Consider the following 24,515-nt stretch of genomic DNA (forward strand, 5'->3'; position numbering starts at 1 on the left):
AAAGATGAGTAATGTGTGGCCTTCCTTTAAACTCCGCGTTGTAAGACAGATTTTTAATTACAAGGGGTCGTTGGTCTGTGAAAGAACACAGTAGCTCCCTCGATGCCCTGAGTATGTTCACGATAAACACAGCATTTCACAACAGGAGACCAAGCTGAGGAATCCTGGGTGCTATAGCCCAAGGCCCCTGCCAGGGAGCAGTCGGTGGGTATTGGAATGTCTAGGATCCTCCTTGGTCCCTCAAGACTGGGGCAGTTTCAGGATCACTGGAAGAGTCTAGCCCTGAAGGATTTTCCAAGGAAAGTACTGCTATCATAGTAACAAGATGTCCCTGTGGGCACTTATAAGACAGGAGCCAGACGACTTGACCTTTCTCGTGTTCAGGAGCACCTGCAAGTTCAAGACACCAACCTACCTCATAGGACTGTAAGCATCCAGCAAAAGAATGTTTTTCAAGTATAACAGATAAGTGAAAGAAATCAGAGTAGACCAATGTGGACAGCGTGCCGCTTGTCAGAGAAGAGGGAGAGTGGATACAGACCACAGATGCTCCTCTCGCGTGCACGAGATGCCTTTTGAAGGAACAGAGGACTGAAATCATTGGTTCCTGTGGAGACTGTTCACTGAATACCTTTTGAATTTTGAGCTGTGTGGTTCTATTCCATTCACACCATAAAGAAAAATATACCAGGCTCTGTGATCCTAATTTTTCTTTTAAAAGAAAAAAAAAAAAGCATGTTGGAGAAAGTTGAGGAGTGTCCTCTCCCCCATGCAGAGCTCTCAGTCACTGGGCCTGCCCAGGTGGGGCTGGGACGGCTGCAGGACAGTGAGCCCTGGGCGCCCAGGGCTCCTCAGTGTCACAGCAGACGCTGGACCTTGATTTCCTTCCTTCTTTTCTGTCCATCGTGAATCTTGCTGTGTTCTCCAGAGTAACTGTGTTCACCAGCACATGTAATCAGCTCTGTGGACTGCCTCCAAGGTGAAGATTACCATGAGCTGTACGCAGGAGGGAAAAGAATGTTGTTGTGTTTTTTTAAGAGTATTTTAAGGAAATGATGAAGGAGGATAGAAATTCAGAGTTGCAGACATTTGTCCTTAAAGTTCAGTTCCCCCTTTTTATGAAAACCAACCCGAAAGGGGAGGTGAGCTGGGGGTTGGGGGTCGTTGAGTCAGATGTGGTGGCAGAGAGTGACCAGAAACATCTCTGGATATCAGTCACCGGTATCGGGGATCGAGAAGGAGGCAGCTTGAAAGCTGCAAGAATGCGGTGTGCTGCCTGCCCCCAAAGAGCTGTCAAAGCCACAGCCCCATGTGCACCGTCACCTCTCACACCTCTGCCCAGGGATGCAAACAGTGGCCCTGGGGCCACCACGCGGGGTCAGGTGTAGGAGCCCTCCCCAGACAGAAAGACAACAGCATGAAGGCCCAAGGTGAGAGGACAATACCATTTATAATTCCCTTCCCCTCCTTTGATGTTAGATCAGCAGGAGGATGCTTTACTCAGACTAGGTTTCTTTGGGAATGGTGTTCCGGTATTAAGCCAGAAGTGCATCTTAATCGTCAAAAACATGCTAGAGTTTTTAAGTGAAAGTAACTAAGTGACTTCAAGATGAAATCTGGGGACCATGATTTCAGTTGTAAAAAGAATGAGCTTTTTGGTTGGTTTGAAGTGTCAGTAGCTTAGTGCTGCAGATGGAACATAGGACCAGAGTCAGGAGATGGGGTCTGTTTCCAACCTGGAATCCAGCAGCTCAATGGCTCTGGGCAGATGTCTCTCCAAGCCCCTCATCATAGGAGTTCTGAAGTGCACTTCTAGGGGGAACTTATGGTTTAGTTGTGGGCATGAAGACAGCCAGTAAGACTTGCAGTGCACACCAAATGAGCCTGGCATGTGCTGAACTAAATATGTTTCCATACAAAAGGGATTTGTTTAAACACATGGATAACTGTAGAGAGAACTCCTCAGGTCTCAAGAAAAAGAAAATTTTACATTTTTAACCTGGAAAGTAAGAGATAATTATGGTAGTGGTAATGAATGAACCATAGAGTGACGTGACTTTGGATGATGAAAATACATTTGTATTGTCAGAGACTTGTGGCTCCAAAAGCATCATTCATAAAAAGTTTTAGCTTCTACATTGGACAAGAGGGCCTGAGAGCCTTTTGCAGTTTGGGGTCAGGGTGGAGATGGGCATGTGAAGGAGGCAAGTCCTACCCTGTTCAGAGTGCCTGCCCTCTGTCTTCCCTACCGGTTCAACACTGTTGGACCAACTCAAACTGGAAAAGCTTGCCCTTCCAGCTTGGATGAAGTCTCACATCCTGTTCTCCTCTGTAAGGGCCAGCAGTAATGGTAGTGGGGGCTTCCCTGAGTTCTTAATACGTCTTCATCATCTAAACTGTGTGCTGATGGGGGATGCCTGGACCCTTAGTCTCTTAGGGTTTTCCATCTGCCTGGAGCAAAAGCAGGTCCTCCATGAGCACCAACCAGTCTACCACAACCTTCTGGAGTTTCCATATTTCTCAACACAAACTTCCAAAAAGCCTTCAATTGGCTGTTAAAAATAATTATTCTTAGGCTTCCCTGTTGGCTCAGTGGTAAAGAATCTGCCTGTCAATGCAGGAGTTGTGGGTTCCATCCCTAATCCAGGAAGATCCCACATGCTGCAGAGCAACTAAGCCCATGCCCCACAACTACTGAAGCCCGAGACCAAGAGCCCATACTCCCTAACAAGAGAAGCCACCACAGTGAGAAGCCCATGCACCACAACTAGAGAGTAGCCTCTGCTCGCTGCAACTAGAGAAAAACCCAAACAGCAACGAAGACCCAGCACAGCCAAAAATAAATCAATAATTTTTAAAAATTATTCTTTGAAGTGAAAGGTAAAAAAGCCCTATAAACTACAATTCATATGAAATAAAATTCATACCTTTGAAGTATAAATTCAGTAGGGTCTAGTATTTTCCGAGTTGTGCAGTCGTTACCATTATTTAATTTTAGAACATTTTCTTCACCCTAAAAAGAAACCCCATACCCATTAGCAGCCATTCTCAGTTCCTTACTACTTCTAGTCCCTAGAAACTACTGCTCTACTCTCTTTATGGGTTTGCCTATTCTGCGTATCTCATATAAACAGGATCATACAGCATATGATGTGATTGATGTGTCTCATGTCTTTCATTAAGCATAATGTTTTCAAGGTTCAAATTTGTCATACTTATTTCCTTGTCATGGATGAATAATATTCAGGAATAAGAGTATGTATGACTTTTGGTTTAGCCATTCATCAACTGAGTAGTTTTCACTCTTTGGCTATTCTGAATAATGCTGTTATGTACGAGTTTTTGTGTGGATCTATGTGTTTCTTTATCTTGGGTACATACCTCGGGGTGAAATTTCTGGGCTATATGGCAATTCTTTGTTCAACATTTTTAGGAACTGCCAAACTGATCACCAAAATAGAGACATATTTTATATTCCTACAAAAATGTGTGAGAGAGTCCAGATTCCTCCACATTCTTACCAACACATTGTCATTTCTCTTTTTTTCCACATCAGATGGCACATAGGATCTTACTTCCCTGACCAGGGATCTAACCCATGCCCCCTGCAGTGGAAGTGTAACATCGTAACCACTGGACAGCCTGGGAAGGCGCTGTCCCCTATCTCTTTGATCATAGTTATGCCAGTGGATGACATGGTGGCTTATTACAGTTTTGATTTGTATTTTCCTAATGACTAATGATGTTGAGCATCTTTTCATGTGTTTATTGGCCATGTGTATATCTTCTTTGGAGAAATGTCTATCAAGTCCTTTGCCCATTTTTAATAAGGTTGTTTGTCCTCATTGAGTTTTAAGGGTTCTTTATATATTTTTGGTGCAAGTCCATTATATATATAATTTGAGAATTTTCTCCTATTCTGTAGATTACCTTTTCACTTTCCTGATGCACAGAAGTTTTCAATTTTAATGAAGGCCAATTTATCTAATTTTTTTCTTTTGTTTCTTATGCTTAGTATCATATTGAAGAAATTACTGCCTAACCAAAGTAATGAATTTAATCCTATGTATTCTTCTAAGAGGTTTATAATTTTACTTCTCACATTTATGTCTAGGATCCAGTTTTAGTTTATTTGTATATAATATGAAGTAGGAGTCCAACTTCATTGCTTTACCTGTGAGTATCAAATCCCCACAGCACCACTTGTTGAAAAGATTATTCTATGCCGCCATAGAATAGAATTGTCTTAGAATTCTTCTCAAAATCAGTTGATCACAAATGTAAGGGTTATTTTCCTGGACTCCCAATTTTATTCTGTTGATTATATGCCTACTTTTATGCCAGCAGTACACTGTAAGTTTTGAAATTCAGAAGCGTGAATCCCTGCTGTTCTTCTTTTTCAAGAATCTTATGGATTTTCTGGGTCCCTTGCATTTCCATATAAATTTTAGGGACAGCTTGCCAATTATTGTAAAAAGGCAGCTACTATTTTGATAGGGCTTGAAATGAATCTGTATTGAATTTGGGGATTATTGCCATCTCAACAGTATTAACAGTCTTCCAGTTCATAAACATTGAATCTTTTTTCCCCTTCCTTCCTTCCTTCTTTCCCTCATTCCTTTCATGCCATAAGTAACCATCTGCTTCCTGAAGATGTTTGCCAATAACTTTGAGAAAAATACTTGGCAAAATGGGAACTCATCAGAGAATTAGAGGTAATATATTAGAAATGAAGAACAAGACGGCTGCTGTTCCAAAAAGTCTGACTTTATGAAGTAAAGACTGTTTATTTTGTCCTTTTTACATGTCTATATCTGTGCTCACACTATTCAGGTCTTCTTTAATTTTTCAACAATACTCTGTACACTATAGTTTTCAGTGTATGAGTCTTTCACTTCTTTTGTTACATTTATTCCTAAATATTTTAATCTTTTCTGATGCTGTTATAAATGAAATTTTCTTAATTTCATTTTCAGTTGCTCATTGCTAGTGTACAGTAACAAAATTTATTTTCACATGTTGATACTGTATCCAGCAATCATACTGAACTCATCTATTAGGTCTAATAAGTAATTATTGCAGATTCCTTAGAGCTTTCTACATATAAGAATGTATCATTTGGGGACAGACATATTTTTAATTCTCCCTTTTCAATCCAGATGTCTTTTATTTTCTTCCCTAGGTGCCCTGGGTAGAACCTGTAGCACAATGTTAAACAGCAGTTGTGAAGTGGAAATTCTTTCCTTGTTCCACAACTCAGGGTGAAAATCTCTGTCGTTAACCATTAAGCATGAGGTGTTGGGACCTTCCTCATGGCTCAGATAGTAAAGAATCTGCCTGTAGTGCAGAAGACCCAGGTTTGATCCCCGGGTCTGGAAGATCCCCTGAAGAAGGGAATGACTACCCACTCCAGTATTCTTACCTGGAGATTTTCATGGACAAAGGAGCCTGGTGGGCTACAGTCCATGAGTTGCAAAGGGTCAGACACAACTGAGCAACTAACACACTTTCAGGGTTTATTTGGAAACAGCAAAAAATTGCAATTTGAGCATGCAATCTATGGCAAACCACAGGCATGTTCAGAGACCAAAGAAAGGGAATCTGCTTTTACAGGGAAAATGGGGAAGTTGCAGGGTATGTTCTAAGTGAAAATTCATTGGAGGAAGGTAGAAGTTCAGACTGGGATGGCTTCTCATTGATTGAGCTATGATGTTTCTCATTGGCAGGACTTGCTGAGCAAGGAGAAATTCTTCCTTTGGGATAGTAATGTAGTCACTTCCTGTTTGGGAGTACAAGGTATGCTTCTTCCTGTGGGGTGTGCACATGAAGATCAGTGCGTGCAAATGATGGTGAGTGGTAATGCATGAGAGCTCCCTCCGCAGGTCATTCCTGACACTAATTTTAGTTGAGGTCTCCTTTATTAATTTCCAGAGGTTCAGTTCAGTTCAGTCGCTCAGTCGTGTCAAACTCTTTGCAACCCCATGAACTGCAGCATGCCAGGCCTCCCTGTCCATCGCCAACTCCCAGAGTCCACCCAAACCCATGTCCATCGAGTCGGTGATGCCATCCAACCATCTTATCCTCTGTTGTTCCCTTCTCCTCCTGCCCTCAATCTTTCCCAGCATCAGGGTATTTTCAAATGAGTCAGCTCTTCACATCAGGTGGCCAAAGTATTGGAGTTTCAGCTTCAACATCAGTCCTTCCAATGAACACCCAGGACCGATCTCCTTTACGATGGACTGGTTGGATCTCCTTGAAGTCCAAGGGACTCTCAAGAGTCTTCTCTAACACCATAGTTCAAAAGCATCAATTCTTCGGCACTCAACTTTCTTTATAGTCCAACTCTCACATCCATACATGACCACTGGAAAAACCATAGCCTTGACTAGATGGACCTTTGTCTGCAAAGTAATGTCTCTGCTTTTTAATATGCTGTCTAGGTTGGTCATAACTTTCCTTCCAAGGAGTAAGCGTCTTTTCATTTCATGGCTGCAATCACCATCTGCATTGATTTTGGAGCCCAGAAAATTAAATCAGCCACTGTTTCCACTGTTTCCCCATCTATTTCCCATGAGGCGATGGGACCAGATGCCATGATGTTAGTTTCCTGAATTCAACAAAGCTTTAAGCCAACTTTTTCACTCTCCTCTTTCACTCTCATCAAGAGGCTCTTTAGTTCTTCTTCACTTTCTACCATAAGGCTGGTGTCATCTGCATATCTGAGGTTATTGATATTTCTCCTGGCAATCTTGATTTCAGCTTGTGCTTCCTCCAGCCCAGCGTTTCTCATGATATACTCTGCATATAAGTTAAATAAGCAGGGTGACAATATACAGCCTTGACATACTGTTTTTCCTATTTAGAACCAGTCTGTTGTTCCATGTCCAGTTCTAACTGTTGCTTCCTGGCCTGCATATAGGTTTCTCAAGAGGCAGGTCAGGTGATCTGGTATTCCCATCTCTTTCAGAATTTTCCACAGTTTGCTGTGATCCACACAGTCAAAGGCTTTGGCATAGTCAATAAAGCAGAAATAGATGATTTTCTGGAACTCTCTTGCTTTTTCGATGATCCAACAGATGTTGGCAATTTGATCTCCGGTTCCTCTGCCTTTTCTAAAACCAGCTTGAACATTTGGAAGTTCACGGTTCATGTATTGCTGAAGCCTGGTTTGGGGAATTTTAAGCATTACTTTACTAGCGTGTGAGATGAGTGCAATTGTGCTGTAGTTTGACCATTTGGCATTGCCTTTCTTTGGGGTTGAATGAAAACTGACCTTTTCCAGTCCTGTGGCCACTGCTGAGTTTTCCAAATTTGTTGGCATATTGAGTGCAGCACTTTCATAGCGTCATCTTTCAGGATTTGAAATAGCTCAACTGGAATTCCATCACCTCCACTAGCTTTGTTCGTAGTGACGCTTCCTAAGGCCCACTTGACTTCACATTCCAGGATGTCTGGCTCTAGGTGAGTGATCACACCATCATGATTATCTGGGTCGTGAAGATCTTTTTTGTACTGTTCTTCTGTGTGTTCTTGCCACCTCTTCTTGATATCTTTTGCTTTTGTTAGGTCCCTACCATTTCTGTCCTTTATTGAGCCCATCTTTGCATGAAATGTTCCCTAGGTATCTCTAATTTTCTTTACCTATGGATTTTCATAGAAGCCCTCTATCAGGGTGGAGAAGTCCCCTTATATTCCTAATTCATTAAGTATTTTAGATCATTAGAATGTGTTAGATTTTGTCAAATGCTGTCTCTGCATCTACTGAGATGATCATGTGGCTTTGTTCTTTATTACTATTATATACTACATGATGCTCAGGTGTTAAACTGATCTTGCATCCCTGTGATGAATCTCACTGGTCATAATGTATTGTTCTTTTTGTATAGTTCTTTACTGGATATGGCCTACTAGTAATTTGTTGAGAATCTCTGAGTCTATTCACAATGGATGTTAGTTTGTAGTTTTCCTGTAATGTCTTTTTCTGGCTTTCACAGGGTAATACTTCAAAGAATAAGTTGGAAAATGTTCCTTCTTCCTCTTTCACGTTTTAGAAGATTTGTGGAGAATTGGTGTTACTTATGTAAATGTTTACTAGAATTCACTAGTAAATATGAAGCCATATGGACATGGGCTTTTCTTTGTGGGCAGTTTCAAAATTACTAATTAAGTATCTTGTAATAAGTTTAATCAGGTTGTCTATTTCTTGTTGAGTCAGTTTTGGTAATCTGTGTATTTCTAGGAATTTATCCTTTTCACCTTGGTTATCAAATTTGTTGACATACAGTTATTAGTAGCATTCCTTTGTCATACTTTTAAAAATAAAACTTTTAATTTTAGAACAACTCTAGATTTATAGAAAAGTTGCGAAAATAGTACAGAGAATTTCCATATGTATACCATGTCAAGTTTTCTCTGTTATTACCATGTAATGTTAATAAAATCTAATGGTACATGTGTTATAATAGATCTGTAAATATTGATACATTTCAATGGAATGCATACTTTAATTTTCTTTAGTTCTTATCTAATATTCTTTTTAGCTTCATGTTTCAAAATCCTGTACAAGATACATTATATTTGTTGCGCTGTCTCCTTAGGTTCCTCTTGACCATGAGAATTATGCTCTGTTTTTTATTACCTCTATAAGTTGAATGTTGAATTTAATCCATATGTGGAACCCCTAATCCCCAGTTTGATGGCATTTGGGAGCTAATTAGGGTTACATTAGGGTCATGAGGGTGGGGACCTTGTGATGCAATTAATGGCCAGAGGAAATGACACAAGAGTGCCCCAGCATGTGAGGACACACAGTATGAAGGCAGCCATCAGCAAATCAGGAAGAGAGGTCTCACCAGATACCAAATCTGCCAACACCTTGACCTTGGACTTTCCAGACTTAAGAACTGTGAGAAAAAAAAAACTGTTGTTTAAACTAGCCAGTCTATGGTATTTTGTTATAGCAGCTCAAGCAGGGACCTGAGCAGTTTTAAGGAGTGTTGGTCACTTTTTTAAAATCCGCTATCCTTTGTGGATTGTCCTTCAGTGAGATTTGCCTGTTGGGCTTCTCATTACTGTGCAGAGAGTACTGGTTTGGGGAGGAAGACCACAGAGGTAAAGTGCCATTTTCATCACATCTTATCAAGAGTGCACACTGTCAACACGGCCCATTACTGTTGCTGTTGACCTTGATGACACGGCTGGGAATATTTGTCCCATTTCTCCACTTATTCTTTCTCTCACTTTCCATACAGTATTTGGGATGAGCTCTGGGTTATGTTCTATCTCCTTGAAGCTGTGTATCTACATCAATTATTTGGAGTTAGTCTGCATGAGAGATCTGTCTATTCTCTCCCAATTACTGTTCAGCCATTTATTATGTCATTATGGACATGTGGACATTTATTTTGTACATTGAGTTTAATCCAGTACCACTACTGATTTTGTTATTCATACTATTCCAGCTTCAGCAATTGGGAGCTTTTTCAGTTGGTTCCTATTTCTCTTTGACTTACCCCCATGATTAGGTATTTTGTTTTCAGTACTTTCTTACTGTCTGGTATTATAAAATTTCCCAGGCTCATCTTGTGTATTCTGTATACCATTCTTCAGGAAGTTTCTTGGGTGTTAGGTATGATTGTTACTACTGGAATGCTTATGATCCTTCTTAATTCCTTAAGCTCAATAGCAACGTTTCCTCTTTCATTCCTAATTTTAGTACTCCAAATCTTTTCTTCTTGACCCCCCCTACCTAAAATTTGTCAATTTTGTTGATCTTTGATCTTTTCAAAGAACCTATTTTTGCTTTTGTTATTTTCTATATTTTTTCTATTCTCTATCACATTCTGTTCTAATCTTTATAATTTCTTACTTTCTACTTGCGTTGGATTACTTTTGTGCTTTTTTAGTTTCTAATGATGGTAGTTTTCAAAACTATGGTTTTCCAGTAGTCATGTATGGATGTGAGAGTTGGACTATAAAGAAAGCTGAGCACTGATGAATTGATGCTTTTGAACTATGGTGTAGGAGAAGACTCTTGAGAGTCCCTTGGACTATAGGGAGATCATGCCCATCAATCCTCAAAGAAATCAGTCCTGAATATTCATTGGAAGGACTGATGCTGAAGCTGAAACTTCAATACTTCGGCCACCTGATGCAAAGAACTGATTCATTTGAAAAGACTCTGATGCTGGGAAATTGAATGCAGGAGGAGAAGGGGACGACAGAGGATGAGATGGTTGGGTGGCTTCACCAACATGATGGACATGAGTTTGAGCAAGCTCTGGGAGTTAGTGATGGACAGAGAAGCCTGGCATGCTGCAGTCCATGGGGTTGCAAAGAGTTGGACAGATTGAACGACTGAACTGAGTGGTGGTAGTTTAGGTTATTGTTTTGAGATCTTTCTTTTTCTTTCACTATGGCTATTTATAGCTGTGAATCTCCTCTAAGCACTGTGTTAGCCAAGTCCCATAAATTTTTGTATGGTGTGTTTTCATTTTCTTTAATCTCTCTGTGTTTGCTAATCTCTATTGTGATTTATTCTTTAACCCATTGGTTATTTATTGAGTGTGTTGTTTAATTTCCTCATATTTGTGAATTTCCCCAATTTCCTTCCATTGTTGATTTCTAATTTCATTCCATTGTGGTTGGAATTATGCATATTTTGTATTATTTCTGTCCTTTCAAATTTATTAAGGCTTGTTTTAGGGTCTAAAATATGATCTATCTTGGAGAATGTTCCATGTGACAGATTTGCCTAGCTTTTGCTTATTTGGGAATGTCTCATTTTTCCTTCATTTTGAAGGATAGTTTTGCTGGATATAGAATTCTTGCTTGATTTTCTTTTCCACCCACAACTTGGAACATGTCATTCTGCATCGTTTTAGCCTCTGTGGTTTCTGATGAGAAGACAATTGTTAATTTATTGAGGATCATTTGTACACAACAAATTGTTATTCTCTTGCTGCTTTCAAGATTTTCTCTTTGGCTTTGGGTTTTGATAGTTTGACTATAATGCATCTAAATGTGGGCCTGAGTTGATCCTACTTATAATTTGTTGAACTTTGGATATATAAATTAAACTTTTATCAGATCTGGGAAGTTTTTGACCAGTGTCTCTTCAAATATCCTTTAGCCTTTATTTCTCTCAGTCTCCTCTAGGACTTCCTGATGTGTTTCTTGGTATGCTTGATAGTATGGCACAGATAGTACATCTCTAAGACTGTTCATTTTCCTTCATTTCTTTTTCTTTTCTGCTTCTCAGACTGGATACTCTCAATTGACCTACCTTCAAGTTTGCTGATTCTTTCTCGCCATGTCTAATCTACTGTTGAGATTAGGGAAATTTTTCATTTCAGTTATAATTTTCAACTCTAGAATTTCTAGTTGGTTCTTTTCAAACAAAAGATTTTCACCTCTATTATTCTCTATTGGTGAGACATCATTTTATGGTTTCATTTAGTTCTTTGTATATGGTTTCCTTTAGTTATTTATAAGTATTTATAATAGTTTATCTAAAAATCTTTGTCTAGTATGTGCAACTTCTGGGCCAGCTCAAGGACAGTTTGCATTGAGTGTTTAACTCTATTTAGACTTTTTTCCCTATTTCTTTGTATATCTCATAATTTTGTTGAAAACTAAATATTTTAAATAATGTGATATGATAACTCTGAAAGTCAGATATGATATGATAACTCTGAAAGTCAGATTGTTCCCTCAAAGGTTTGTGGTTGTTGCTACTATTTGTTCAATAACTCTCCTGGGTTAATGCTGTAAAGTGTATTATTCCTTGTATGTGACCACTGAAGCTCTGCTCATTTAGCTTAATGGTCATCTGTTGATTGGACAGAGATTTCTTTAAATGATTTGAACCAATAAGTCTCCTGTCCTTTGGGTTATATGTATGTACTGCGGTACATCTTCAGCACTCCAGCAATTTACAGCTTTGCTTTAGCCTTCAATTCCTGATTGCACAGAATCTCTCAGTCAGCCAGCTATGAGAGATTACAACATTCTCAGGTCTTTCCTGACCATGCCCACAGTCCTGCACAGGTATGTGCACTTATATATTTCCAGGAGTATATCAGTGCTTATCAAAGCCTTCTTCAGACAACTCATTCCCCAGCATTTCAAAAATATTCCTCTATTTTTCTATTGTAGTAAAATACACATAATATAAAATTTACCATCTTAGCCATTTTAGAGGTACAGTTTAATGGTATTAATGTATTCACATTGTTGTGCAGTCATCACACTATTATACTCATAACTTTTCATCGTGTTAAATTCAAACTCTGTACTCGTTATAGGCTTCCCAGGTGGCACTACTGGTAAAGAATCTGCCTGCCAGTGCAGGAGCCTCAGGAGACATGGGTTAGATCCCTGGGTTGAGAAGATCCCCTGGAGAAGGGCATGGCAACCCACTCCAGTATTCTTGCCTGCAGAATCCCCGGCAGGCTACAGTCCATAGGGTCACAAACAGTCAGGACTGAAGCGACTTAGCATGCATGCATGCATACCCATTAAACAGTAACTTCCAGGGGTTCCCTGCAGTCTAGCCATTAGGGCTTTACGCTTCCACTATAGGAGGCATGGGTTTGATCCCTGGTTGGGGAATTTTTTGAGGAAACTCCCTACTGTTTTCTACAGTGGATGTATCAGTTTACATCCCTAACAACAGTGCTCTAGGGTTCCAATTTCCCCATATCCTCACCAACACTTGTTTTCTGATTTTTTAATGTTAGTCATCCTAACAGGTGAGAATCACCAGCATTCCTTTTTATTGTCTTTGTCCTAGCTGATACCTTGACTCAGGTATTTTTGTGGCAATTCCTATGCCCTATGCAGTAATCTTCATATATTACAACCCCGTGAAAAGAATTTTGAGAATTACCTGTATAGTGAAGTGAAGTGAAATCTGCTCAGTCATGTCTGATTCTTTGTGACCCCATGGACCGTAGTCCATGGAATTCTCCAGGCCAGAATACTGGAGTGGGTAGCCTTTCCCTTCTCCAGGGGGTCTTCCCAACCCAGGGATTGAACCCAGGTCTCCTACATTGCAGGCAGATTCTTTACCAGCTGAGCCACAAGGGAAGCCCAAGAATACTGGAGTAAGTAGCCTATTGCTTCTCCAGGGAATCTTCCCAACCCAGGAACTGAACTGGGGTTTCCTGCATTCCAGGCAGATTCTTTACCAACTGAGCTACCAGGGAAGCCAATATATTTTGAAGTTTACATCTAAGTTTTCTTGTAATAAATGTAGTTTATTACTCCAGGGGCTGTAGACTACCAGGCTTCTCCATCCATGGGATTTTCCAGGCAAGAATACTGGAGTGGGTTGCCATTTTCTTCTCCAGGAGATCTTCCTGACCCAAGAATTGAACCCAGGTCTCCTGCATTATAGGCAGATGCTTTACCATCTGAGTCACCAGGGAAGTCCCTAATAAATGTAGTTACAAAAGATAATTTCTGGGGATTTCCCTGGTGGTCCAGGGGATAAGACTCAGAGCTCCCAATGCAGGTGGCCTGGGTTCAATCCCTGGTCAGGGAACAAGACCCCACATGCAGCAACGAAGACTGAGCATGCTACAACTAAGACCCAACACAGCCAAATAAATAAAGATTTTTTTAAAAAAAATAATAATTTCTATCATGTTGTAAAAATTCCATTTAAAAATGAAACTTGTACCATATAATCTTTATTCATTAAACAACTGCTGCTGATTGTTCTTAACAAATGTCCTGAGGAAAGGGCTTTTCCCAACAAGTGAGTTCTGACTCAAGTCAAATAAAGACAAACCCTGTGAACAGGGCTTTTCTAGGGACCTGTGAAACAGGTTTAATGATGACAGCTGTATGCATATGGGGCTCTGTGGTGAGCTCCCAGTTCTGGCCCCTGTAAAATTATTAGGCTGCTGGTTTTCAAAGCTGAGGAACAGAGGACAGGAAGTTAAAACACCATAAAGCTTGCCATTCTGAGATTCAGCTACTTTTCTGGAATAAACACACCTTGCATTGTTGCTTCCAAACCTTTGATTAATTTCCAGAATTCTCAAACAGTTGGATTTTTTTACTCTCTTTGCCAGTGCTCTCATTGCTTTTAGGGAGGAGCAGCTTTTTGCTGATCATTACTCCACTGTTTTAGATATACTTCAAGGTTAACTTTTAGGACAACAAATAACTGTGTTTCCCAAGTTCTTAGATTTATTGGGTTTCTACCACTCTTTTTGCCTCCTTGCTTCTTGGCCAAGGAAAAGCTTCTCAGTGACAAAGAATTTTATTGGAAACATAGTTTACTCAATAGCATATTATGTTTGTAGCAACTAAGTTCTAGGTATTATTCATTCAACAAGCATTTGTCAGAAGTATCCCTTCTTCCTGAAGGAAAAGAGTGTCAAAATAGATAAGATAGATATAGATAGATAAATCTTTGTTTTGAAATTATAATGGTCATTTTATTACTTATTTAATATTTTAAAGGAAATAAAAGTGAGTTTCATTTAAAGACTGATTCACTTTTGCTCACTGACTTCCTTATTTCATTTGAGATAACTAAAAATTTTACAGACGTGAACTCCACCCTCCCCTGCCATTTTTACTATTCTATTGTAGGAATAACAGGTATGGTCAGCTGTACAATTCAATAAATATTATCAAGATAATAATGGAATAACAATTTATTTATCTGGAAGCAAATAAGGAGTTGTTACATCTGTGAATTTCCCAATAATTAATGATGTTAGTTTGGGGGAAATGCTTGATTCTTTCTTTTTATTAACTTATTTTCAAAATAGTAGTTTGGGACTTCCCTGGTGGTACAGTGGATAAGAATCCACCTGCCAGTGCAGGGCACATGGGTTCAATCCCTGGTCCAGGAAGACTCCACATGCCACAGAGCAATTGAGCCTGTACACCACAACTACTGAACACTCAACTACTCAACTACTGACTACCGTACTCTCAACAAGAGAAACAACTGCAATGAGAAGCCCACGCACCACAACACAGAATAACCCCCACTCACAGCAACTAAAGAAAGCCCACACAGTAATGAAGACCCAGCACAGCCATAATTTAAAAAAAAAAAAAAAAAATTAGTAGGTTGGTTCCTAGGAAACTTCTAGAAATTATCATCCTTATCAATGATAAACACAAATGATCCACTGTTGGGAGATTTTTCAAACTACTTCCTGAGTCCTTTTGATATGATCCTAATAGTCTTTGATAATTCCTTGCCTCTTAGAAGGATGAGACTCATAGGCTCATACAAATTTCTTGACTAATATCTAGAATTAGCCAGTTTGATAAGGAACCCTAGATCTTTTTTGAAAAATTGTGTTAGAATACACAGAACAAAATACACAAAGCTAATGGAGGTGATGGAATTCCAGCTGAGCTATTTCAAATCCTAAAAGATGATGCTGTGAAAGTGCTGCACTCAATATGCCTGCAAATTTGGAAAACTTAGCAGTGGCCACAGGACTGGAAAAGGTCAGTTTTCATTCCAATCCCAAAGAAAGGCAATGCCAAAGAATGCTCCAACTACCGCACAATTGCACTCATCTCACACACTAGTAAAATAATGCTCAAAATTCTCCAAGCCAGGCTTCAACAGTATGTGAACCATGAACTTCAGGTGTTCAAGCTGGTTTTAGAAAAGGCAGAGGAACCAGAGATCAAATTGCCAACATCCGTTGGATCATCAAAAAAGCAAGAGAGTTCCAAAAAAACATCTATTCTGCTTTATTGACTATGCCAAAGCCTTTGACTGTGTGGATCACAACAAACTGTGGAAAATTCTGAAAGAGATGGGAATACCAGACCACCTGACCTGCCTCCTGAGAAATCTGAATGCAGGTCAGGAAGCAACAGTTAGAACTGGACATGGGACAACAGACTGGTTCCAAATTGGGAAAGGAGTACATCAAGGCTGTATATTGTCACCTGCTTATTTAACTTATATGCAGAGTATATCATGAGAAACGCTGGGCTGGAGGAAGCCCAAGCTGGAATCAAGATTGCCGGGAGCAATATCAATAACCTCAGATATGCAGATGACACCACCCTTAAGGCAGAAAGTGAAGAAGAACTAAAGAGCCTCTTGATGAGAGTGAAAGAGGAGAGTGAAAAAGTTGGCTTAAAGCTCAACATTCAGAAAACTAAGATCATGGCATCTGGTCCCAACCACTTCATGGCAAATAGATGGGGAAACAGTGGAAACAGTCACAGACTGTATTTTCTTGGGCTCCAAAATCACTGCAGATGGTGACTGCAGCCATGAAATTAAAAGACGCTTACTCCTTGAAAGAAAAGTTATGACCAACCTAGACAGCATATTAAAAAGCAGAGACATTACTTTGCAGACAAAGGTCCATCTAGTCAAGGTTATGGTTTTTCCAGTAATCTTGTATGGATGTGGAGTTGGACTATAAAGGAAGCTGAGCATCAAGGAATTGATGCTTTTGAACTGTGGTGTTGGAGAAGACTCTTGAGAGTCCTTTGGACTGCAAGGACATCCAACCAGTCCATCCTAAAGGAAATCAGTCCTGAATATTCATTGGAAGGACTGATGCTGAAGCTGAAACTTCAGTACTTTGGCCACCTGATGTGAAGAGCTGACTCATTTGAAAAGACCCTGATGCTGGGAAAGATTGAAGGTGGGAGGAGAAGGGGATGACAAAGGATGAGATGGTTGAATGGCATCACTGACTCAATGGACATGAGTTTGAGTAAACTCGGGAGCTGGTGATGGTCAGGGAGGCCTGGCATGCTGCAGTCCACGGGGTTGCAAAGAGTCAGACATGACTAAGTGACTGACTGAACTGAACTGGAGTTGATTTAAAGTATGGGGGTGTGGAGTGTGTGTAGGTTACATTCAAATATTGCAGCATTTTATGCAAGGCACTTGACCTTCTTAGGATTCTGCTGGAACAAAGGTAGGACTGTGCTCACCACTTTTCAAAGCCTTTTTACCCTGTGGATGGTGTCCTCTGATGAATAAAATTAAGTTTTTAAGAATTCTACTGTCTTTTTTTTTATTTTGTTACCTGTGCCTTTGGTGTCATATCAAGAAATCATCACCAAACTCAGTGTCCTGAAACTTTCGCCCTATGTTTTTGCCCAAGAATTTTATAGTTTTATGTCTTATATTTAGGCCATGAATCCATTTTGAGTTAATTTTTTATAATGGTGTTAGGGAAGGGTCCATCTTCAATATGACAAAACCATTTTATTTTTTAATTTTATATTTTTACTTTTCCATTAGATCAGATCACACAAGGTTCCACTGAAGGAATTAGCTGGCACAATTCATTGCCATATAATTCTTGGTATAATTACAAGAAATTGAAAAAGTGAATGGCTTTAATGACTGGGCAATAAATCTTCCAAGTCACATACTTTCCAAATCTGTTTTCAGCAAACTTGAATGTGGTCCTAACTGAACTGTTGTCTAATAGACGGTTGAAATAATTCTAATCTTAGGCTGCTCTATGGATATTTCTGGCACAAGACTTGGTGAGACTCACAAGCTGAGCATCTTTGTGCCTTCAGAGCTCTCACTGCTGTCTCCTCCTGTCACATGAAAGTCCTCTCAGTACCAACACCATGACAATGAGAAGCAGCAGAAGAATCAGTGCTACCCGTGCCACATTTAGCAATCAATACTTCTCATTAAACTAAAGATTTTTATAATGTTTACTTTGGAAGACTAATAATCATTTGTCAAATCTTATAACTATGTTCCAATTTGATTTAATAATTGCAAAGACTCAATCTAGAAACTTTACTGTAAAAATCTTTTTTTTACATTACTTGATTTATAAATGTGATAAAATACACATGCATAAAATTTACTATCTCAGCCATTTTTTAGCGTATAGTTTGAAGTGAAGTGAAGTGAAAGTTACTCAATCATGTCGACTCTCTGCGACCCCATGGACTGTAATCGGCCAGGCCCCTCTGTCCATGGAATTCTCCAGGCAAGAATACTGGAGTGGGTAGCCGTTCTCTTCTCCAGGGTATCTTCCCAACCCAGGGATAGAACCCAGGTCTCCCACATTGCAGGTGGATTCTTTACCAGCTGAGCCACCAGGGAAACTGACTATACAGTTTAGTAGTGTTAATAACATTCACATTGTTGTGCATCTACTCAGGAACACTTTCCATTTTTTCAAAACTAAAACTCTATACCCAATAGAAACTACTTTGAAATATTTTCACAGAGAGAGACGTATGGCCTCAGGGGTAATGTTTAACTTCAATTTATCTAATTTTGTTGTAGAGAAGAGTGTTAGGATAACCAAGCATAAATTAATAGGATAAAATATTAGTATTAAATTCTCTTGGGGCAATGCAATGGAAACCAGAGAAAAAAGAACCTTGTTGGATTTTTTTATTGTTATAAAAGAGCTCGTTCATTCTATTTTAAAATGCATGATGGTAGTATCAAATGACTACGGCATTTAGATTTCATTGTCTATATTTAAAAGATCATATGATAAAATATTTATTTTTAAATAAAATATTTACAGCATGCTGGAAATTAGGGCTTCCCTGGTGGCTCAAACAGAAAAGAATCCACCTGCAGTGCGGGAGACCTGGGTTCTACCCCTGGGTTACGGAGATCCCCTGGAGGAAGGCATGGCAACCCACTCCAGTATTCTTGCCTGGAGAATCCCTTGGACAGAGAAGCATGGCAGGCTACAGTCCATGGGGTCACAAAGAGTCAGACACGACTGAGTGACTGAGCACAGCACAGCTGGAAATTATATCCTTTGCAACTATTTGTTTTTATTATGAAAAATTTAGATGCCAACTTAAAGATGTGTTATCCCTTTTATACTAGTAGGTTTTCCAAAATTCTTGACGGGATATGTCACATATGAAGACCACTGCATTAGGGGAAAGGGATCCCTATGGAATACCTGAACCAAAACTGAAATTCACTGGAGACTCACATCCTAAGGTGTTCAGCATCTCACTGTGGACTGTGTCTCCACAACAGGACTCATGAAAGGGTAGCCGCTGAGCTTCACCCTGTCATCTGTTACATTATTCCATAATCAAACCTGTAAAGCAGCTACCAATTTCAAGGAAAGTTTTAAGAAAAACTTGCATTACTGTGCCTGGCCTAGGTTAGGAAGTAAGTTACACAACAGTATCAAAAGTCTATCTTTCCCACCCAGCACCACAGAATAAAAGACAAAATGGGAGGAGAGGTTTACAAATCATGTATCTGATAATGAATTATATGTGTGTGTATATATATATATATATATATGTATATATATATGTGTGTGTGTGTGTGTGTGTGTGTGTGGAGAGAGAGAGAGAGAGAGAGAGAAATCTATACATATGTAGAGAGAGAGAAAAAGCAAAAGCACAGCGGTGGTTGCAGGGTCAGGGAGCCAGGAAATGGTAGTTACTGCTTGATGGGAGCAGAGTTTTAGTTTTATAAGGTAAACAGTGAAGGCGGATAATGGTGGTGTTGGTTGTACAGCAGTGTGAATGTACTTAATGCCACCGAACTGTACACTTAAGAATGGTTAAGATGGTGAATTTTATGTATATTTTGCCACAGTAAAAAAAGTTCGAAAAAAATGCTTTTATCATCTCACATTTCACACTTCTTTTTGCCCAACTTTGGAACTCATTCAGCATGTGAAGTATAGCCAACATATAGCTGGACTGACAAAGCCAGCCTCTTTATCAAACACAAACCAGACTTGCTTTCTGTCAGGAAAAAGTCAGAATTCATCTGCATTTCCAATTAACATGTATTTTGAGGAAAAGTACTAAAAGAACTATGAAACAAGTTGGATTTCATCTGAGATTAATACCAAGTACAGTCAGGACTATAAAACTGCAGAACTAACCTATCTAATACATGCTGCTTCTCATTACTTAAATTATAAGATGTGGCCTAAGGCTAGTAGTGGGGAGAGGGACAAGATGTCTGATGTCCCTTGGAGGGAAGTGAGTGTGTTGTGTCCAGTTTGGGGGAATATTTGACTGAGAATTATAGGTAAAAGTCAAAAATATTCTTACTGGTTTCATTAGATATGATTAAACTCTTCTTGTGTATTTAGTGAAAATGAGGCAAGTGCTGATAAAAACTAATTGCTCTGGAAATTAGCATATGTGAGATATCAAACAGGAAAGATGATGGGTGACTGTTATTGAAATAAACATCATGATGTGACTGGATAACTGATTATGAAAGAAATCACATTAAACTTGTGTTGTCTGCTTGATCTCGTGTCTTGAAAAGTTTTGCCAGCCCAGGATGTCTCCCTGTGTGTAAGAGGGGGTGTGCCTTGCTCCCTGGCAGCCTGGCAGCCTGCTCATGTGTGCATGCTTGGAGAAAATATTGAGATGTAATGGGGAGAGGGCAAGGGGATAGAGGAGAGCATGCCCCTGGACCTCAGCGTGTGGAGCAGTCTTTAGTTTAATTAGCCACTGAAGGTGGCTTTTCCCAAACTTGAAATTTTTTATTCCAGGGGCAATGAAGAATGGTGTTTTCCTTTGCTTTTTAAAAGGGAAATGGGATCTGACACTGCTTCTCAGAGATCTGTGTAAGTTGAGGTCTAGAGATATTCCCTTTAAGTCAGTGGTTTTATCTTCATGATTCCCAGACCAGCAGCATCAGCTTCTCCTGGGAACTTGTGAAAAATGCACATTCTTGGGCTGCGTTCCAAATTAGCCAGTTCCAGAACTCGGAGGTCTTCCATGACTGATGCCTCCCCAAATTTTAGAGCCACTCACACCTGCATGGTTTGAGTTGCATTGCCCTTGTAGTTGACATAATGTCTAGGTGATGTAACTATTAGTTTTATGTAAACATTAGACATTTCATTTTTGTGTGTTTTGGAACCAATGTAATTAGTTTTCAGTTATATAGAAGAACACAAAGTCTGTCCTGCCTGATGAATAAAGTTCCCTTTTGCCAAGTGAGGAACAACAGCGTGTCCTAAGCCAGCAGCCTCAGGCCAAACAAATAGGCGGTGTCCTTAGATCACTGGACAGGTCAGCCTGCGGGAGGTGACCCAGGGTACGCCTAGCAGGTGGGCTGGAGGTCTGCAGGCAACACTGTGAGCATTTGAGCCAGAGCCAGAGGCTGACAGGAAAGAGGTGGGCCCGGCATGTTTCCCAGAGCAGGGCAGTGAGCTGCATCTTTTTTAAAGGGACCTGCTTTGTCTTTTTAGCCAGAACCCATGCTCCTGCCTCCCAGAGGTTTGTGAAGCATGGTTTTTACCAGGTTCTTTTCTTCTTTCAATTTTGCTGCCACTTCTGATCCTTTTGAAGTGCAGCCATTTGGTGTTTTTAAAATGCAAATCATATCCAGTCATTTCCTTCCTTAATATTAAAACTGCCCAGGACTTCCCATTCCCCTTAGGGGAGAGTTCAGAAGTTGCAGCTGGCCTTTGCTTCACTCGCACCTCTGAGTGTTTGATGGCTGTCCCGGGCTGTGCAGATACTGTGCCCCAGCCTGGGGATGCCCCAGGATCCCCAGTGAGGCAGGGGCCGCCACCCTACAGCCTGAGCTGCGCACCTCTCCTGGGGTCCACAGGACAGGGGTCCATGCGCATGAACTGTTCCCCCATGCTGCCGTCTCCCTTCTCTCATGGGCTCCACGAGGACTGGAGTGCTGATGCAGCTATGTCCAGGCCTCCAGGAGGCCCAGTCATGATGCCTCATCTCCGATGCCCATCCCTGCTATTCACGCGCCCTCTATGTTTCCTCCTAGTTTGGAGCTGAGTTCCGAAGGTTCTCTCTGGACCGCCAGAAGCCTGGGAGGTTTGAAGACTTCTACAAGCTCGTCGTGCACACCCACCACATCACCAACACTGAGGTGACCATAGGCTATGCGGACGTGCATGGTGACCTGCTGCCCATCAACAACGATGACAACTTCTGCAAGGCCGTCTCCAGCGCAAACCCCCTACTCAGGGTTTTCATCCAGAAACGAGGTACTCAAGAGGCTGAGCCCATGCTCCTGCTTGGCGCTCATTTAAAAAATAAATACACTTTCCAATTTTGTCTGTCATTTCAGAACCATGTTATTCTGATTTCTTTTTATAATTTATTTTTTAATTGGAGGAAAATTGCTTTACAATGCTGTGTGGTTCCTGCCATACAAGAACACAAATTATATATATATATATATATATCCCCTCGTTTTGAGCCTCTGCCCATCCCACTTACTCTGTTTTCTAGCCTTTGATGAGAGACTGAAGAAATTAAGATCGATTTGGTCAACATTAATTTCTTAGAAAATATTCTTAACAATATTTAAACTGCATTTTCCACCTGAAATTGTGTTGACTCATGATTTTTAAATACTGAGGGAAAATGACATCGATATTTTCAGTTTTTAACTGGAGTCATTAGCCTGTAACCCAAGAATTAAAGTAAAGGTTGTTAGTATATGTTTTCCACTGTCTTTTTAGCGTTGGAAAAAAAAATGTAAGCTTTAGATTATAACTTTGGTTGGTTTTTAGCTCTGAAGGCCTGTAACAGCAGTATAATTTATGTGAAAATAAATCGCTAACACAGGTTAATGGTTGAGGTGGGGGGGCACTCCAGTGGATTTACTCCTCAGAGCTGCACATTAGACTTGTTTTCCTGTCTCTGGACTTGGGAGAACCTTAACAATTCTAAATACCGTCCTGAAGAGAAGGACACTAGAAGGGGAGGCCTGGTGTGGGGAAAGGGCGCTTTCCAATTCCCATGTGGTGACTGTCCCTCCTTCCCTGAGGGGCCTCTGCGCCACCCTGGGGGAGCAGTGTGGTGGGCGGGGGCACCTGCTCACCGTGTTCGCTTCTTTGTACTCCACCGTCTGGGGAGGAGGGAGACTGGCTTTCGTCCATGGGGCTGTGGGCTCTTCCCGGAGACCGGAAGCAGCAGCAGTGCGCGGGCGGAAGGCCCTCCGGGACGTAGCCCAGAGTTGCTGGCGTGGGGCCAGGGACCTGGTTCTCTCTCCTCCACCTGAGTCCCTGCTTGACTGACAGTGTTCTTACATCGCTCGCCACCAGTTGTCCTGTGGCGAGAGGGCCACACATGCAGAGCGCGCTGAGCGTCGGCCAGCGCTGGTCTCCTGTGTGCGGTGTTGGAGGGGACGCGGAGGAGGGCCCGCGGGGGGGCCGCTGACCTCACCTCGGTCTGGTTCTCTGGCGCCAGATCAGAAGCGCTGCGTCCGCGGCCCTGGCTGAGCCGGGGTGTCCTGCTGCCGGTCCCGAAAAGTCAACACAGCTGCCACGGCCTCACGGTGACGGGGTGGGGCGGGCGCGGGCGCGCCTGCGCAGTCGCCGGGGCTTCGGGCCCTCCGCGGCCCTCCTTCTGTGTGGCTACACCTGCACCCACTGCCCCTCACGTCTGGTGCCTGTTCTCCTGCGAACCGCTCGGCCAGGCCTGCTGATTAGCCTGCATCCCCGCCATCCTCCCATCGCTTTATCCTGGCTTCTCCGTGTTGTATCGTCAGTTGCTCCCAGGGCTGGTGTGTGGTCCAGATCGCAGGTCCACAGCTCTGCCGGCCATCCCAGGTCGTGGCGTCGTCTCCCGAGGTGAAGCCGTGCACGTGTGTGGGGAACCGGTCTCTGTGCCGCTGGCACGTGCGGTGGGGTGGGAGGCACTACGGGCGCCCTTGTAACACACCTGTGCCGTCGGCTCACCAGGGGAGGCGGGACGCTGCCCGCGGGGCTCTGCTGCTCGGCGTGTGGGCTCATCCTGTCCTTTGTACTTTTGCTTTTTCCCTGGCCTCACGGAAGTGGCCCAAAGATTAACCAGCTGCCTCAGGGCTCTAACCCTCTTGTAAGCGTTTCGAGCGCGGGGGCTTCACCTCCAGCCGCTGCCTTTCTGTTCGGTGACCTCAGGGGGCACACTCACCCCCGCCCCCAGCACTCTCTCAGGGACCCTAACAGAAGGGGGCGCTCACCACCCCCCAGCACTCTCTCACGGCCCGGCGTCCCCTGAGCCTACCGTTCTCACCGGTTTTGTGCGGGAGCCCACCTCGGGTTGTTGTCAGGCTTCAAGAGGAGAATGTTCCCATGGTGTAGGAAGCCTGGCCCCTCGATTCCGTCGCTATCGCCGGGAGAGGCAGGGGTAGCTGCGCTTCTCCGGACGGCAGGCGGGAAGCAGCACCACCCTGATGCCCGCCGTGCTCAGGAAAGGCCCACCAGCCCTGTGATGGGGCCGGCCTTCCTGGGGGCCTGAGAGTCCTGGAGGGAACACTCCAACCCCACGTCCTTTCCCACAGCATGGGCTCTGAGCTTTGGGTCACAGAAGTGCTATTTCTATGATTTTACTGTAACCACACCTGCTTTGTCATCTACTTCATAACTTTCTGTACATTGATGGTGGATAAACAGATAAACGAAATTCGGTGTATCTGCCCACTAAGGTTTTATTCAGCCATAAGAAGGAGTGAAGCGCTCTGGGGTCCAGCCTGCAGTACAGATGGGAAGGAAGGCCTCGTGTATGAAAGCGGCCTGTGTTGTAGGACTCCACGCACGATCCACCGC

General features: G+C 41.9%; 1 protein-coding gene and 1 long non-coding RNA gene across 2 annotated transcripts in view; one reads left to right on the forward strand and one right to left on the reverse strand.

The window, feature by feature from the left end:
* PARD6G (par-6 family cell polarity regulator gamma) overlaps window positions 1-24,515 on the forward strand; it is a 72,950-nt gene that overhangs the window by 16,011 nt on the left and 32,424 nt on the right. Inside the window, exon 2 of the mRNA XM_061131026.1 lies at window positions 21,743-21,965. Within this exon, the coding sequence (XP_060987009.1) occupies window positions 21,743-21,965 (223 nt within the window). The remainder of the gene's footprint in view (window positions 1-21,742; window positions 21,966-24,515) is intronic.
* On the reverse strand, window positions 883-23,800 carry LOC133047661 (uncharacterized). The gene is made up of 3 exons (XR_009690808.1): window positions 22,808-23,800; window positions 2,928-3,013; window positions 883-996 (listed from the first exon to the last, which is right to left on the reverse strand). It is a non-coding gene; the product is annotated as an uncharacterized LOC133047661 (long non-coding RNA).

The sequence above is a fragment of the Dama dama genome, chromosome 27, assembly GCF_033118175.1.
Source record: "Dama dama isolate Ldn47 chromosome 27, ASM3311817v1, whole genome shotgun sequence".
In the NCBI taxonomy this organism is placed as follows: domain Eukaryota; kingdom Metazoa; phylum Chordata; class Mammalia; order Artiodactyla; family Cervidae; genus Dama; species Dama dama.